This window comes from Physella acuta, unplaced genomic scaffold, assembly GCF_028476545.2.
Source record: "Physella acuta isolate Inbredline_101_S28 unplaced genomic scaffold, ASM2847654v3 ptg000608l, whole genome shotgun sequence".
NCBI lineage: Eukaryota > Metazoa > Mollusca > Gastropoda > Physidae > Physella > Physella acuta.
Genome location: NW_026732127.1, coordinates 81,915 through 100,024, shown reverse-complemented (window position 1 = coordinate 100,024; position 18,110 = coordinate 81,915). Strand labels below are relative to the sequence as shown.

The window sequence follows — 18,110 nt, the reverse complement described above, 5'->3', positions numbered from 1 at the left end:
CAGAGATGGCTGTCCTCTCTCTTACCGCTAGCGTGACGTATGGCAGCCCGCGTGACCTGGTGTGCTGACACAGGTGTGTTGCCGGCAAACTAATGTGTTATGTGTTGGTTTGGATTGCCGCTTCCGTGTCATGTTTACCCTTTGTTCAATCAAATGATTTTTTATGGATATTTTCCTAACTATCATCAGACAGTTGAAGCGGTGTGTGTGTGTGTGTGTGTATGATTGTGTGTGAGTGTGTATGGTGAGCGTTTATACATGTAACAGATGGTGACACAGACCAGCTTTGCCAACGATGGTGATATTGTGACTTATAATGTGACTTATGGTGATATTGTGACTTATAATGTGACTTATAATGTGACTTATGGTGATATTGTGACTTATAATGTGACTTATGGTGATGATGTGACCCGAGATCTATGGTGCTAAAAATGAAATGTGATGTTTTGTGATACAATGCGATTCTTGCAGACGTCGACTGTACCGCGATTCTTGCAGACGTCGACTGTACCGCGATTCTTGCAGACGTCGACTGTACCGCTACAGCTTTGTCCGAGTACGCACAAGATCGGCACTGTTGTGCTGTGTGTGGTTGTGACGCTACTTCTGATGGCAGGTTAGGATTTGATGTCCGAATGTCATGTCAGGATGTCATCACGTCATGTCAGGATGTCATGACGTCATGTTACGTGTTACAATATCAAGTCATGTGATGTTATACCTTAGGGTTAACACTGAAAAGACATACAGCCATAACATTTATTACATCATCATAATCCTAATTACTGGCTTGGTCTAGGAAACTCAATGTCTGTATCTGTGTCAACATCGTGTTCATCTGTCATGTCAGCACCCATGTCATTGTCATGTCAGTACCGTGTCATTGTAATGTCAGCATTGAGTCAGTGTCATGTCAGCACCGTGTCAGTGCCATGTCAACACCGTGTCAGTGTCATGTCAGCGTCGAATCATTGTCATGTCAGCGCTGTGTCATTGTCATGTCAGCACCCATGTCAATGTCATTTGTATTTGCTGTCAAAACATTAATATGCATGTCATCCTACTATTGATGTCACTAACTGACCACTTTTCTGTGAGACCATAGTGTCCAGCAGTTGCCAGTATGTGACGATATCCCCCTACGTCCAGACGGCCAGTCTGACCAACTGCCATCGAGGACTGCTGCAAGAAGTCGACCAATTGGTCTTCAGCAGCCAAATAAGTTTTGGTAACAGCACGTCTGATTGGAGGAGTGTGGTCACGTACACAGTGGCTGATCAGGACAACGATTTCGTACGTTTGTCATTGTATTTGTGATTGTATGTGTGATTGTATGTGTGATTGTATTTGTGATTGTACTTGTGATTGTATTTGTGATTGAATGTGTGATTGTATTTGTGATTGTATTTGTGATTGTATGTGTGATTGTATGTGTGATTGTATTTGTGATTGTATTTGTGATTGTATTTGTGATTGTATTTGTGATTATATTTGTGAGTGTATGTGTGATTGTATTTGTGATTGTATTTGTGATTGTATTTGTAATTATATTTGACGTGGGGGACGGGGGGGGGGGGGGGGGTGATTTGGTGAGTTAGATTTACACGACGGAATTGAAGTAATTTGTCGAAATGTTAGATTTTAAAAGTTACTTGGCTCGATTTTTTTAATGTTGTAGATCTAAAACATGCATAAACCTTTTATAGTCATTAAATGTTGTAGATCTAGATCATGCATAAACCTTCTATAGTCATTAAATGTTGTAGTTGTAGATCTAAGACATGCATAAACCTGCTTTAGTCATTAAATGTTGTAGATCTAAAACATGCATAAACCTTCTATAGTCATTAAATGTTGTAGTTGTAGATCTAAGTCACAGGGGTCTCCAAACTTTTTAGTCCAAGGGCCGCATTAACTATAAAATTTCAGTTCGAGGGCCAGTTTCTTCCAGTGTGTCTTTGATTTTTCTGGGCAAAATTCCTCAGCCATCACCAACAAACGTTTTTTTCCGTGGACAAAAAGATCTCCGCGGGCCGGAAGAGAGGACCTCGCGGGCCGCACCCGGCCCGCGGGCCGTAGTTTGGAGACCCCTGATCTAAGACATGCATAAACCTGCTTTAGTCATTAAATGTTGTAGTTGTAGATCTAAGACATGTATAAACCTGCTTTAGTCATTAAATGTTGTAGTTGTAGATCTAAAACATGCATAAACCTTCTATAGTCATTAAATGTTGTAGTTGTAGATCTAAAACATGCATAAACCTTCTATAGTCATTAAATGTTGTAGTTGTAGATCTAAGACATGCATAAACCTGCTTTAGTCATTAAATGCTATAGATCTAAAACATGCATAAACCTTCTATAGTCATTAAATGTTGTAGATCTAGATCATGCATAAACCTTCTGTAGTCAGTAAATGTTGTAGTTGTAGATCTAAAACATGCATAAACCTTCTATAGTCATTAAATGTTGTAGTTGTAGATCTAAAACATGCTATAGTCAGTGACTATTTTACAGCGTTGTGCCGTGGATGTTAAATACGGTTGTCATGGTTACAAGAATGAATTGTGTTACTGCAACCACACAGACAACAGCAACCCTATGGTGTTCCACATCATCATTAACATGACAGCACTACAACGGTACAACCAGTCCACGATCTCTGGCTTCATATACAGCCCTGTTCATGGCCGTGTGTACAGCAACAGCCAGCAGCTGCCAACTATATACTGTAGGTACACGGGCCATATATCATAGCTGGGCCAATTTAAAGTGGCCACATATCATAGCTGGGCCAATTTAAAGTGGCCACATATCATGGCTGGGCCAATTTAAAGTGGCCACATATCATAGCTGGGCCAATTTAAAGTGGCCACATATCATGGCTGGGCCAATTTAAAGTGGCCACATATCATAGCTGGGCCAATTTAAAGTGGCCACATATCATAGCTGGGCCAATTTAAAGTGGCCACATATCATAGCTGGGCCAATTTAAAGTGGCCACATATCATAGCTGGGCCAATTTAAAGTGGCCACATATCATAGCTGGGCCAATTTAAAGTGGCCACATATCATAGCTGGGCCAATTTAAAGTGGCCACATATCACAGCTCCGCCAATTTAAAGTGGCTTATGATGTCACTTACATCTTGTGATGTCACTTACATATCGTGAAATCACTTACATCTTGTGATGTCACTTACATATCGTGAAATCACTTACATCTTGTGATGTCACTTACATATCGTGAAATCACTTACATCTTGTGATGTCACTTACATATCGTGAAATCACTTACATCTTGTGATGTCACTTACATATCGTGAAATCACTTACATCTTGTGATGTCACTTACATATCGTGAAATCACTTACATCTTGTGATGTCACTTACATATCGTGGAATCACTTACATCTTGTGATGTCACTTACATATCGTGAAATCACTTACATCTTGTGATGTCACTTACATATCGTGAAATCACTTATATCTCGTGATGTCACTTACATCTTGTGATGTCACTTACATATCGTGAAATCACTTACATCTCGTGATGTCACATACATCATATATGTCACATACACCTGGTGATGCCACAAACATCGTGTGATGTTACATGTATGTTAGATGTAACATACATCTTGTGATGTTACATACATATATCACATACATCTTGTGATGTTACATACATGTTAGATGCCACAAACATCGTGTGATGTCACATGCATGTTAGATGAAACACACATCTTGTGATGTTACATACAGATATCACATACATCTTGTGATGTTACATACATGTTAGATGTCACAAACATCGTGTGATGTCACAAACATCTTGTGATGTCACTTACAGCGTGTGGTGTCACATACATCTTGTGATGTTGCATACATTTCAGATGTCACATACATCTTGTGATGTTGCATACATCTTAGATGCCACATACATCTTGTGATGTCACATACATCTTGTGATGTTACATACATTTTAGATGTCACATACATCTCAAATGTCACATATAGGTAGTAATGTTACATTTAGCTTGTGATTACATATTTATTTTTAGATGTTGTTTATTTCAGCACATGACTCTCTGCTGTTACTAATCAACAAGAAACCACTGAACAAAACCCACTGTTCATTTGACCTCCAGCAGGCCGAACAGCCGGTGACATTGTGCTGTCTGCAAACAGCTGAGCCGTGTACAGCCGCGGTGCTGTATGACGGACAGCAAGTGTCTGTCGGGTCGCAATGTGTGACCTTCACATTCAACAAAACTCACACATCTAATTCAAGCCTTGTCTTTAAATACAATGTGTGTGGTTCACACTCATGGACAGACAACTTTACCTGCTCTTTTATTTGGGGTAAAATCTGCTTCGTTTTATTTGGGGTAAAATCTGCTTCGTTTTATTTGGGGTAAAATCTGCTTCGTTTTATTTGGGGTAAAATCTACTTCGTTTTATTTGGGGTAAAATCTGCTTCGTTTTATTTGGGGTAAAATCTACTTCGTTTTATTTGGGGTAAAATCTGCTTCGTTTTATTTGGGGTAAAATCTGCTTCGTTTTATTTGGGGTAAAATCTGCTTCGTTTTATTTGGGGTAAAATCTGCTTCGTTTTATTTGGGGTAAAATCTGCTGCGTTTTATTTGGGGTAAAATCTACTTCGTTTTATTTGGGGTAAAATCTACTTCGTTTTATTTGGGGTAAAATCTGCTTCGTTTTATTTGGGGTAAAATCTGCTTCGTTTTATTTGGGGTAAAATCTGCTTCGTTTTATTTGGGGTAAAATCGGTTTCTTTTTATTTGGGGCAATATTTTTGTTTTTATTCGTGGTAAAATATGTTGTTTTTCTTTGGAATAAAATATGTTTCCATTTGTTTGGGGTAAGACCTTTTTTTTAAATTTTGCGGATAAATTTGTTTCCTTTTGATTGGGGTACAATTTTAGTATTGAATTGTCAAAAATTATTCTAAATCCTAGCAAAACTATCAAACAGGCTTATTGCTTTATTCAATTTGAATTATGTAACGATTATTTCCCTTAGATATCCCAGCTCCACCCAGCAGCGCTTTCATTGACGTCATCTTGATTGTGGGTGTATTTGTTATTGCCGCCATCGTCATCCTAGTTGCCGTTGCAGTGGTCATCTATCGCAGAAGTGAGTTTATCCATGTGTAGTGGTGTGGTGTTAAAGGTGTGTCTTCACAAGGTGTTGGTGGTGTGTTGTAATGTGGTGTTGTATGTCTACTGTAGTGTATTGTTTTTGTATGTGTGTCAAGTAGTGGTGTTGTTGTAGGTGGCGCTGTTTGTACTTTATGATGTTGTAGGTGGTGTTGTTTGTACTTTTTAGTATGATGTTGTATGTACGCCGTGGTTTCGTGCAACTAATTGCAAATAAAAACCATAATGAGGGGGAATTATTTAATTGACGTATGTAGTGTCACGTTGACCTGTCGTGTAGGCCTATATGAATGAATATGTTCAAGTTTAAGATCGATTCGGGTCCATCACGAGCCAGAAAATGTTCTATCGATTTTGTCATGTGACACACCGTGTTTGTAATGGAAATATGAAAAACATTGCATAAGACATCAATGAGTTAGTTGGTGTATGTCAATAATGAGTTAGCTGGTGTATGGCATTGAGGTAGTTGGTGTATGACATTGATGAGTTTGTGTGTCGCAATAATGAAGCAGTTGGTGTATGCAATTTAATTGAAACGTTTCAAGTTAAAATATTACTACTTGGATAATGAATTTTCCCTCCCTGCATACAGAAAGAAGCTTTAAATTGGAGAGTAATTTTATGTATTTATTTCAGAAAGACGTGGCGGAAAAAAACTATGGGACATTAACAAAGTGGTGAGTAACTAATAGTAGTGTGTGAGTGAGTTGAATGATGTTGGTGTGTGAGTTGAATGATGTTGGTGTGTGAGTGAGTTGAATGATGCTGGTGTGTGAGTTGAATGATGTTGGTGTGTGAGTTGAATGATGTTGGTGTGTGAGTTGAATGATGTTGGTGTGTGAGTTGAATGATGTTGGTGTGTGAGTTGAGTGATGTTGGTGTGTGAGTTGAGTGATGTTGGTGTGTGAGTTGAAAGATGTTGGTGTGTGAGTTGAGTGATGTTGGTGTGTGAGTTGAATGATGTTGGTGTGTGAGTTGAATGATGTTGGTGTGTAAGTGAGTTGATTGATGTTTGTGTGTGAGTGAGTTGAATGATGTTGGTGTGTGAGTTGAATGATGTTGGTGTGTGAGTTGAATGATGTTGGTGTGTAAGTGAGTTGAATGATGTTGGTGTGTGAGTTGAATAATGTTGGTGTGTGTGTGAGTTGAATGATGTTGGTGTGTGAGTTGAATGATGTTGGTGTGAGTGTGAGTTGAATGATGTTGGTGTGTGTGTGAGTTGAATGATGTTGATGTGTATGTGAGTTGAATGATGTTGGTGTGTGAGTTGAATGATGTTGGTGTGTGAGTTGAATGATGTTGGTGTGTGAGTTGAATTATGTGGGTGTTTGAGTGAGTTGAATGATGTTGGTGTGTGAGTTGAGTGATGTTAGTGTGTGTGTGAGTTGAATAATGTTGGTATGTGAGTTGAATTATGTTGGTGCGTGAGTTGAATGATGTTGGTGTGTGATTTGAATGATTTTGGTGTGTGAGTTGAATGATGTTGGTGTGTGAGTTGAATGAAATTGGTGTGTGAGTGAGTTGATTGATGTTGGTGTGTGAGTGAGTTGATTGATGTTGGTGTGTGAGTTGAATGATGTTGGTGTGTGAGTGAGTTGATTGATGTTTGTGTGTGTGTAAGTTGAATGATGTTGGTGTGTGAGTTGAATGATGTTGTTGTGTAAGTGAGTTGATTGATGTTTGAGTGTGTGTGAGTTGAATGATGTTGGTGTGTGAGTTGAATGATGTTGGTGTGTGAGTTGAATGATGTTGGTGTGTAAGTGAGTTGAATGATGTTGGTGTGTGAGTTGAATGATGTTGGTGTGTGTGTGAGTTGAATGATGTTGGTGTGTGAGTTGAATGATTTTGGTGTGTGAGTTGAATGATGTTGGTGAGTGAGTTAAATATTGTTGTTGAGTGAGTTGAATGATGTTGGTGTGTGAGTTGAATGATGTTGGTGTGTGAGTTGAATGATGTTGGTGTGTGAGTTGAATGATGTTGGTGTGTGAGTTGAGTGATGTTGGTGTGTGAGTTGAGTGATGTTGGTGTGTGAGTTGAATGATGTTGGTGTGTGAGTTGAGTGATGTTGGTGTGTGAGTTGAATGATGTTGGTGTGTGAGTTGAATGATGTTGGTGTGTAAGTGAGTAGATTGATGTTTGTGTGTGAGTGAGTTGAATGATGTTGGTGTGTGAGTTGAATGATGTTGGTGTGTGAGTTGAATGATGTTGGTGTGTGAGTTGAGTGATGTTGGTGTGTGTGTGAGTTGAATGATGTTGGTGTGTGAGTTGAATGATTTTGGTGTGTGAGTTGAATGATGTTGGTGTGTAAGTGAGTTGAATGATGTTTGTGTGTAAGTGAGTTGATTGATGTTGGTGTGTGAGTGAGTTGAATGATGTTTGTGTGTAAGTGAGTTGAATGATGTTGGTGTGTGAGTTGAATGATGTTTGTGTGTAAGTGAGTTGAATGATGTTGGTGTGTGAGTTGAATGATGTTGGTGTGCAAGTGAGTTGACTGATGTTTGTGTGTAAGTGAGTTGATTGATGTTGGTGTGTGAGTTGAATGATGTTGGTGTGTGAGTTGAATGATGTTGGTGTGTGAGTTGATTGATGTTGGTGTGTGAGTTGAATGATGTTGGTGTGTCAGTTAGTTGATTGATGTTTGTGTGTAAGTGAGTTGATTGATGTTTGTGTGTGTGAGTTGAATGATGTTGGTGAGTGAGTTGAATGATGTTGGTGTGTAAGTGAGTTGAATGATGTTGGTGTGTGAGTTGATTGATGTTTGTGTGTAAGTGAGTTGATTGAAGTTTGTGTGTGTGTGAGTTGAATGATGTTGGTATGTGAGTTGAATGATGTTGGTGTGTGAGTTGAATGATGTTGGTGTGTGAGTTGAATGATGTTGGTGTGTGAGTTGAATGATGTTTGTGTGTAAGTGAGTTGATTGATGTTTGTGTGTGTGTGTGTGAGTTGAATGATGTTGGTGTCTGAGTTGAATGATGTTGGTGTGTGAGTTGAATGATGTTGGTGTGTGAGTTGAGTGATGTTGGTGTGTGTGTGAGTTGAATGATGTTGGTGTGTGAGTTGAATGATTTTGGTGTGTGAGTTGAATGATGTTGGTGTGTAAGTGAGTTGAATGATGTTTGTGTGTAAGTGAGTTGATTGATGTTGGTGTGTGAGTGAGTTGAATGATGTTTGTGTGTAAGTGAGTTGAATGATATTGGTGTGTGAGTTGAATGATGTTGGTGTGTGAGTTGAATGATGTTTGTGTGTAAGTGAGTTGAATGATGTTGGTGTGTGAGTTGAATGATCTTGGTGTGTAAGTGAGTTGACTGATGTTTGTGTGTAAGTGAGTTGATTGATGTTGGTGTGTGAGTTGAATGATGTTGGTGTGTGAGTTGATTGATGTTGGTGTGTGAGTTGAATGATGTTGGTGTGTGAGTTGAATGATGTCGGTGTGTGAGTTGATTGATGTTTGTGTGTAAGTGAGTTGATTGATGTTTGTGTGTGTGAGTTGAATGATGTTGGTGAGTGAGTTGAATGATGTTGGTGTGTAAGTGAGTTGAATGATGTTGGTGTGTGAGTTGATTGATGTTTGTGTGTAAGTGAGTTGATTGATGTTTGTATGTGTGTGAGTTGAATGATGTTGGTGTGTGAGTTGAATGATGTTGGTGTGTGAGTTGAATGATGTTGGTGTGTGAGTTGAATGATGTTGGTGTGTGAGTTGAATGATGTTTGTGTGTAAGTGAGTTGATTGATGTTTGTGTGTGTGTGTGTGTGAGTTGAATGATGTTGGTGTGTGAGGTGAATTATGTTGGTGTGTGAGTTGAATGATGTTTGTGTGTGTGTGAGTTGAATGGTGTTGGTGTGTAAGTGAGTTGAATGATGTATGTGTGTGTGTGAGTTGAATGATGTTGGTGTGTGAGTTGAGTGATGTTGGTGTGTGAGTTGAATGATGTTGGTGTGTGAGTTGAATGATGTTGGTGTGTGAGTTGAATGATGTTGGTGTGTAAGTGAGTTGAATGATGTTGGTGTGTGAGTTGAATGATGTTGTTGTGTGAGTTGAATGATGTTGGTGTGTGAGTTGAATGATGTTTGTGTGTGAGTTGAATGATGTTGGTGTGTGAGTTGAATGATGTTTGTGTGTGTGTGAGTTGAATGATGTTGGTGTGTAAGTGAGTTGAATGATGTTGGTGTGTGAGTTGAATGATGTTGGTGTGTGAGTTGAATGATGTTGGTGTGTGAGTTGAATGATGTTTGTGTTTGAGTTAGTTGATTGATGTTTGTGTGTAAGTGAGTTGAATGATGTTTGTGTGTAAGTGAGTTGAATGATGTTTGTGTGTAAGTGAGTTGAATGATGTTTGTGTGTAAGTGAGTTGATTGATGTTGGTGTGTGAGTTGAATGATGTTGGTGTGTGAGTGAGTTGATTGATGTTTGTGTGTAAGTGAGTTGATTGATGTTTGTGTGTGTGAGTTGAATGATGTTGGTGTGTGAGTTGAATGATGTTGGTGTGTGAGTTGAATGATGTTGGTGTGTAAGTGAGTTGAATGATGTTGGTGAGTGAGTTGAATGATGTTGGTGTGTGAGTTGAATGATGTTGGTGTGTAAGTGAGTTGAATGATGTTGGTGTGTGAGTTGAATGATGTTGGTGTGTGAGTTGAATGATGTTGGTGTGTAAGTGAGTTGAATGATGTTGGTGTGTCAGTTGAATGATGTATGTGTGTGTGTGATTGAATGATGTTGGTGTGTGAGTGAATGATGTGTGTGTGTGATTGAATGATGTTGGTGTGTGAGTTGAATGATGTTGGTGTGTGAGTTGAATGATGTTGGTGTGTGATTGAGTTGAATGATATTGGTGTGAGAATCGGTTAAAATGATCTTTAATTGAATTAGGGCTTCCCCAATACTCCATAGATCTTTAAAATGTTCTGTAATTAATTTCCAGAGAACAGAACAGACAAGTCCCATAATGTAAACTTGCTGTGATAGTAAACCTGCAGATATTGGTTGTTTTCTTCTGTCAACTGATGACACAGTGAAACAGATAGTTTGATTGGTTGAGAGCTGTCTATTTTTTTGATGCGATTCGCCTTAGAGGCTTCTTAATTTATCTCCAGCTTTAGCGATGTTAGTCATTGCCTTCCAGCGATGTCATGTCATTAAATGTCAATTATGTCACGCCATTTAGATTTCAATATAAATCTGAACAAAAAATACAACTGCAATTTTATGTTTGATTAAGTGTAATACACATTACCTCGCCACATCCACATTGCTTTGCTTTGAGATACATTTTCGCTATGGATCTGACAAAGTTTACAAAACTGTATTTTGTAAGATACGAGTGTATATGTTTCAGACAAAATTAAAACACAATGCATAATTTTAATATTTTTTTAACTGTTTATATGTTAATGCTTAGAGAATTTAATTTGCTTTTTAATCAGGTGTATTAAAGACAACATGCAAACTGTTTCAGCAATATGTTCTATGGAGCTGCATCTTACCTAGTATGGGTTATACATTAATTTATTAAAAATGTTTAATTATCACAGACTGTGTTGTTAAATAAAACTGTTTTTTTTTCTTGACTTGAAACAAAAGCATCAAATGGTTTACAGTGAATTTGTTGAATTTCTATTACTCGTTTGTGACTTAATGCATGGTGTGGTTGTGACTTTGTTGATTGCGTGGTGTGCTGTGACTGTTGATTGCGTGGTGTGGTTGTGAATTATTGCCTGGTGTGGTTGTAATTTTGTTGAGTGGGTTTATGAACACTAAACAAACCAAACTTGTGTTATCCAGAAATGTTTAGCACTTGTTACGGTCAAAGTCACAGCAACTGTCCATCACACCTAACATAACAATAGTACCAATACACTAGACGTGACAATAGTACCAATACACTAGACGTGACAATAGTACCAATACACTAGACGTGACAATAGTACCAATACCCTAGACGTGACAATAGTACCAATACCCTAGACGTGACAATAGTACCAATACACTAGACGTGACAATAGTACCAATACACTAGACGTGACAATAGTACCAATACACTAGACGTGACAATAGTACCAATACCCTAGACGTGACAATAGTACCAATACACTAGACGTGACAATAGTACCAATACACTAGACGTGACAATAGTACCAATACACTAGACGTAACAATAGTACCAATACACTAGACGTGACAATAGTACCAATACACTAGACGTGACAATAGTACCAATACACTAGACGTAACAATAGTACCAATACACTAGACGTGACAATAGTACCAATACACTAGACGTGACAATAGTACCAATACACTAGACGTGACAATAGTACCAATACCCTAGACGTGACAATAGTACCAATACACTAGACGTGACAATAGTACCAATACACTAGACGTGACAATAGTACCAATACACTAGACGTGACAATAGTACCAATACACTAGACGTAACAATAGTACCAATACACTAGACGTGACAATAGTACCAATACTCTAGACGTGACAATAGTACCAATACACTAGACGTGACAATAGTACCAATACACTAGACGTGAAACTAGTACCAATACACGAAACGTAACAATAGTACCAATACACTAGACGTGACAATAGTACCAATACACTAGTCGTGACAATAGTACCAATACACTAGGCGTGACAATAGTACCAATACACTAGACGTGACAATAGTACCAATACACTAACCGTGACAATAGTACCAATACCCTAGACGTGACAATAGTATTAATACACTAGACGTGATAATAGTATTAATACACTAGACGTGACAATAGTGCCAATACAACAGACGTGACAATAGTACCAATACACTAGACGTGACAATAGTACCAATACACTAGAGGAGACAATAGTGCCAATACACTAGACGTGACAATAGTACCAATACACTAGACGTGACAATAGTACCAATACAACAGACGTGACAATAGTACCAATACACTAGACGTGACAATAGTATTAATACACTAGACGTGATAATAGTATTAATACACTAGACGTGACAATAGTGCCAATACAACAGACGTGACAATAGTACCAATACACTAGACGTGACAATAGTACCAATACACTAGACGAGACAATAGTGCCAATACACTAGACGTGACAATAGTACCAATACACTAGACGTGACAATAGTACCAATACACTAGACGTGACAATAGTACCAATACAACAGACGTGACAATAGTACAAATACACTAGACGTGACAATAGTACCAATACACTAGACGTGACAATAGTACCAATACACTAGACGAGACAATAGTACCAATACACTAGACGTGACAATAGTATAATACACTAGACGTGACAATAGTACAAAACACCAGACGTGAAAATAGTACCAATACACGAAACGTAACAATAGTACCAATACACTAGACGTGACAATATTACCAATACACTAGTCGTGACAATAGTACCAATACACTAGGCGTGACAATAATACCAATACACTAGACGTGACAATAGTACCAATACACTAACCGTGACAATAGTACCAATACAACAGACGTGACAATAGTACCAATACACTAGACGTGACAATAGTACCAATACACTAGACGAGACAATAGTGCCAATACACTAGACGTGACAATAGTACCAATACACTAGACGTGACAATAGTACCAATACAACAGACGTGACAATAGTACCAATACACTAGACGTGACAATAGTATTAATACACTAGACGTGATAATAGTATTAATACACTAGACGTGACAACAGTGCCAATACAACAGACGTGACAATAGTACCAATACACTAGACGTGACAATAGTACCAATACACTAGACGTGACAATAGTACCAATACACTAGACGAGACAATAGTACCAATACACTAGACGTGACAATAGTACCAATACAACAGACGTGACAATAGTACCAATACACTAGACGTGACAATAGTACCAATACACTAGACGTGACAATAGTACCAATACACTAGACGTGACAATAGTACCAATACAACAGACGTGACAATAGTACCAATACAACAGACGTGACAATAGTACCAATACACTAGACGTAACAATAGTACCAATACACTAGACGTGACAATAGTACCAATACACTAGACGTGACAATAGTACCAATACAACAGACGTGACAATAGTATTAATACACTAGACGTGACAATAGTACCAATACACTAGACGTAACAATAGTACCAATACACTAGACGAGACAATAGTACCAATACACTAGACGTGACAATAGTACCAATATACTAGACGTGACAATAGTACCAATACACTAGACGTGACAATAGTACCAATACAACAGACGTGACAATAGTACCAATACAACAGACGTGACAATAGTACCAATACACTAGACGTAACAATAGTACCAATACACTAGACGTGACAATAGTACCAATACACTAGACGTGACAATAGTACCAATACAACAGACGTGACAATAGTATTAATACACTAGACGTGACAATAGTACCAATACACTAGACGTGACAATAGTACCAATACACTAGTCGTGACAATAGTACCAATACACTAGGCGTGACAATAGTACCAATACACTAGACGTGACAATAGTACCAATACACTAACCGTGACAATAGTACCAATACCCTAGACGTGACAATAGTATTAATACACTAGACGTGATAATAGTATTAATACACTAGACGTGACAATAGTGCCAATACAACAGACGTGACAATAGTACCAATACACTAGACGTGACAATAGTACCAATACACTAGACGAGACAATAGTGCCAATACACTAGACGTGACAATAGTACCAATACACTAGACGTGACAATAGTACCAATACAACAGACGTGACATTAGTACCAATACACTAGACGTGACAATAGTATTAATACACTAGACGTGATAATAATATTAATACACTAGACGTGACAATAGTGCCAATACAACAGACGTGACAATAGTACCAATACACTAGACGTGACAATAGTACCAATACACTAGACGTGACAATAGTACCAATACACTAGACGTGACAATAGTACCAATACACTAGACGTGACAATAGTACCAATACACTAGACGTGACAATAGTACCAATACACTAGACGTGACAATAGTACCAATACACTAGACGTGACAATAGTACCAATACAACAGACGTGACAATAGTACCAATACACTAGACGTAACAATAGTACCAATACACTAGACGTGACAATAGTACCAATACACTAGACGTGACAATAGTACCAATACACTAGACGTGACAATAGTACCAATACACTAGACGTAACAACATGGACTTTAACCACTTGACGTAACAACCCACTTTATGCCAGTCACATGTCTGTTTTTTGTTTGAGTTAAGGTCATGTTATGTCGGTTTTTGTTTGAGTTAAGGTCATGTTATGTCGGTTTTTGTTTGAGTTAAGGTAGTGTTGATGTCTGTTTTTTGTTTGAGTTAAGGTAGTGTTTATGTCTGTTTTTTTGTTTGAGTTAAGGTAGTGTTTATGTCAGTAGTATATTAGGTCCCTTTTGGACCGCAGGCGCAGGTTGAGGCGGATGGTGAGGCGGAGGCGGAGGCGGAACAAAGGCTATTTAGGAAAATACTCCCCGCCTGGGTGAGGCGGAGGGACAATGACATATAGCAAAATACTCACCCACCTGGCGGTGGTGGTTGAGCCGGAGGTACAACGGGATATAGTAAAATACTCCCTGGGGGAGGTGGAGGTACATCCACATATAGTAAAATACTCACCCAACTGGGTGAAGGTGGGTGAGGCGGAGGAGCCGGGGGTAAAACGACATATAGTAAAATACTCACCCACCTGGGTGAGCAGGTGGGTGAGGCGGAGGTACAATGAGATATAGTAAAATACTCACCCACCTGGGGGAGGCGGAGGCGGTGGGTGATCAGGTGGGGGGTGACTTTGTGACGTAATCAGTGACCTTGTGACGTAATCAGTGATCTAGTTACGTAATTTTAATGAGATTTTAATGAGTTTTTTAATTAGTTTGAATTTAATGTCTTAAATTTTAATTAATTTTTATTAACGAGTTACGTAATTTGATTATTTGGTTGATTATTTTTTTAATTTTAATTTATTATTTGTTTATTTTTAAATTTCTAAATTTTTAAATTTTAAATTTTTTATTAACGAGTTACGTAATTGGATTTTAATTTTTTAATTTTTTTAAATTTTTTAATTTTTTAAATCTTTAAATTTTTTAAATTTTAATTTTGTAATTTTAATTTATTATTAGTTTGATTTTAATTAATTTGATTTATAAATTTTTAATTAATTTTTATTAACGAGTTACGTAATTTGATTATTTGTTTATTTTTTAATTAATTTTATTTTAATTAATTTTTTTTTAAATTTAAATTAGTTTGATATTAATTTTTTAAATTTTTAAATTTTTATTTTGTAATTTTTATTAACTAGTTACGTAATTGAATTTTAATTTTTTAAATTTTTAAATTTAAATTTTATTTTTAAAATTTTTAAATTTTATTAACGAGTTTTAATTAATTTGATTATTTGTTTGTATTTTGTTTGTTTATTTTTAATTAGTTTAATTATTATTAACTAGTTGCGTAATTGGATTTTAATTTTTTTAAATTTTTAAAATTTTTAAAGTTTTAAATTTTTTAAATTATTATTTTTTAATTTTAAATTGTTTAATTGTTGTTTACTTGTTGTTTATTTGTTTGAAATTCATTTTAATTAGTTTGATTTTAATTTTTATATTCTCCAACACAACGCTAACGCTGACGAAAATAGAAGGTTCTTTGTGTCCTGACTTAACGCCAGCTGTTACTCGCTAATGGCACCCCGCACGCAACGATCTACTAGTGAAGTTTTCCCGTTGACAGCTCAGTTTGATTTAAGTCGGGTTCACTGAAGCGAACACCACAGGGGGTCTAGCGTTTAATGGGATCCATTAGATGCTTCTCACCGAAGCCAATATGCGACAGCTGGTACCGCACTTTCCACTAACAGTTATACGTACAGTGTCATAGGTTTTTTGATCGAGTAAAGAAATAATATTGATCGACCCGCGTCGACCCTGTGTGTTGGGCGCCACACCTAGCATGCTAAACGTATACACATTCACACACACACACACACACACACACACACTTCTTATATTTTATTTATATTTTATTTATTTATTAACGTTTTTTCCAAGTCATCAAATGCTTTTAAAATATCACGGAGTAAACTTAACAAGTGTTCAAAAAAACACTACGCAAATAGTTAAAAATAATTAAACTAATTAAAAATTAAAATTTAAAAAATTAAACTAATTAAAAATAAACAAACAAAATACAAACAATTAACCAAATTACGTAACTTGTCAATAAAATTTAAAAATTTAAAAAATAAAATTTAAAATTTAAAAATTTAAAAAATTAAAATTCAATTACGTAACTAGTTAATAAAAATTACAAAATAAAATTTTAAATTTTAAAAAATTAAAATAAAACTAATTAAAATTTAAAAATAAAATTTAAAAAACAAAATTAATTAAAAAATAAACAAATAATCAAATGACGTAACTCGTTAATAAAAATTAATTAAAAATTTAAAAAATCAAATTAATTAAAATCAAACTAATAATAAATTAAAATTACAAAATTTAAATTTAAAAATTTAAAAATTTAAAAAATTTAAAAATTTTTAAAAATTTAAAAATTAAAATCCAATTACGTAACTCGTTAATAAAAAATTTAAAATTTAAAATTTAGAAATTTAAAAAATTAAAAATAAACAAATAATAAATTAAAATTAAAAAAATAATCAAACAAATAATCAAATTACGCAACTCGTTAATAAAAATTAATTAAAATTTAAGACATTAAATTCAAACTAATTAAAAAACTCATTAAAATCTCATTAAAATTACGTAACTAGATCACTGATTACGTCACAAGGTCACTGATTACGTCACAAGGTCAGCCCCCACCTGATCACCCACCGCCTCCGCCTCCCCCAGGTGGGTGAGTATTTTACTATATCTCATTGTACCTCCGCCTCACCCACCTGCTCACCCAGGTGGGTGAGTATTCTACTATATGTCGTTGTACCACCGGCTCCTCCGCCTCACCCACCTTCACCCAGTTGGGTGAGTATTTTCCTATATGTGGATGTACCTCCAGCTCCCCCAGGGAGTATTTTACTATATCCCGTTGTACCTCCGGCACCTCACCCTCCGGCAGGTGGGTGAGTATTTTGCTATATGTCATTGTCCCTCCGCCTCACCCAGGCGGGGAGTATTTTCCTATATAGCCTTTGTTCCGCCTCCGCCTCACCATCCGCCTCACCCTGCGCCTGCGCCTGCGGTCCAAAAGGGATCTAATATACTACTTATGTCGGTTTCTTGTTTGAGTTAAGGTCATGTTCATGTCGGTTTCCAGAATGTTCAACACACTGCTGTAGTCTGTGTTGGTTAATGTACCATAAGATCATGTTGTGGTAGAACTCAATGAACAATGACAACACACAGAACCTTTACTCGTAATAAACTTTACACGGATCGTCCCGTGAAATAAATCTTTAGCTCTACCAGAAGACTAACAGCGCTGGAACTAGTAGGATCATGTTGTCGAGCTTAGAGGGAATTCCCGAAAATGTTTTTCAAATCAGAAACCATTTGTGACAAGTATGTTATTCAGTTGATTTTACTAGACAATCATTAATTTGTTGGTCTTTTTCAGTTGATTTTACTAGACAATCATTAATTTGTTGGTGTTATTCAGTTGATTTTCCTAGACAATCATTAATTTGTTGGTGTTATTCAGTTGATTTTACTAGAAAATCATTAATTTGTTGGTGTTATTCAGTTGATTTTACTAGACAATCATTAATTTGTTGGTGTTATTCAGTTGATTTTACTAGACAATCCTTGACTTTAAGTGTGATTAATTAGCTATCAGGTGAGTTTA

The 18,110-nt window shown here is 36.7% G+C and overlaps 2 protein-coding genes across 8 annotated transcripts in view; both read left to right on the top strand.

Moving 5' to 3' along the window:
• The first annotated feature begins 11 nt into the window (after nucleotides 1-11).
• On the top strand, nucleotides 12-10,711 carry LOC131947840 (uncharacterized). 4 transcript variants are annotated; one of them, XM_059309195.1, is made up of 8 exons: nucleotides 12-73; nucleotides 502-619; nucleotides 1,109-1,296; nucleotides 2,521-2,734; nucleotides 4,083-4,367; nucleotides 5,046-5,159; nucleotides 5,822-5,862; nucleotides 10,105-10,711. In XM_059309195.1, exons 2-8 carry the CDS (start codon nucleotides 613-615, stop codon nucleotides 10,132-10,134), a joined length of 879 nt encoding a protein of 292 aa, XP_059165178.1. In that variant the 5' UTR covers nucleotides 12-73; nucleotides 502-612; the 3' UTR covers nucleotides 10,135-10,711. The 4 variants fall into 4 exon arrangements, with proteins under 4 accessions (XP_059165178.1, XP_059165177.1, XP_059165176.1 ...); XM_059309194.1 differs by having other exon boundaries at nucleotides 53-73; nucleotides 475-619; XM_059309193.1 differs by having other exon boundaries at nucleotides 59-619; nucleotides 5,055-5,159.
• Nucleotides 10,712-17,594: 6,883 nt separating this feature from the next.
• The window catches only part of LOC131947838 (uncharacterized), a 38,126-nt gene continuing 37,610 nt past the window's right edge, over nucleotides 17,595-18,110 (top strand). For 2 of the 4 annotated variants that reach the window (XM_059309186.1, XM_059309191.1), the window contains exon 1: nucleotides 17,952-18,101. The gene's annotated coding sequence lies outside the window, so the exon portion shown is untranslated. Of the gene's footprint in view, nucleotides 17,828-17,951; nucleotides 18,102-18,110 lie in introns of those variants that run through there. The other 2 variants (XM_059309189.1, XM_059309187.1) reach the window with 2 other exon arrangements.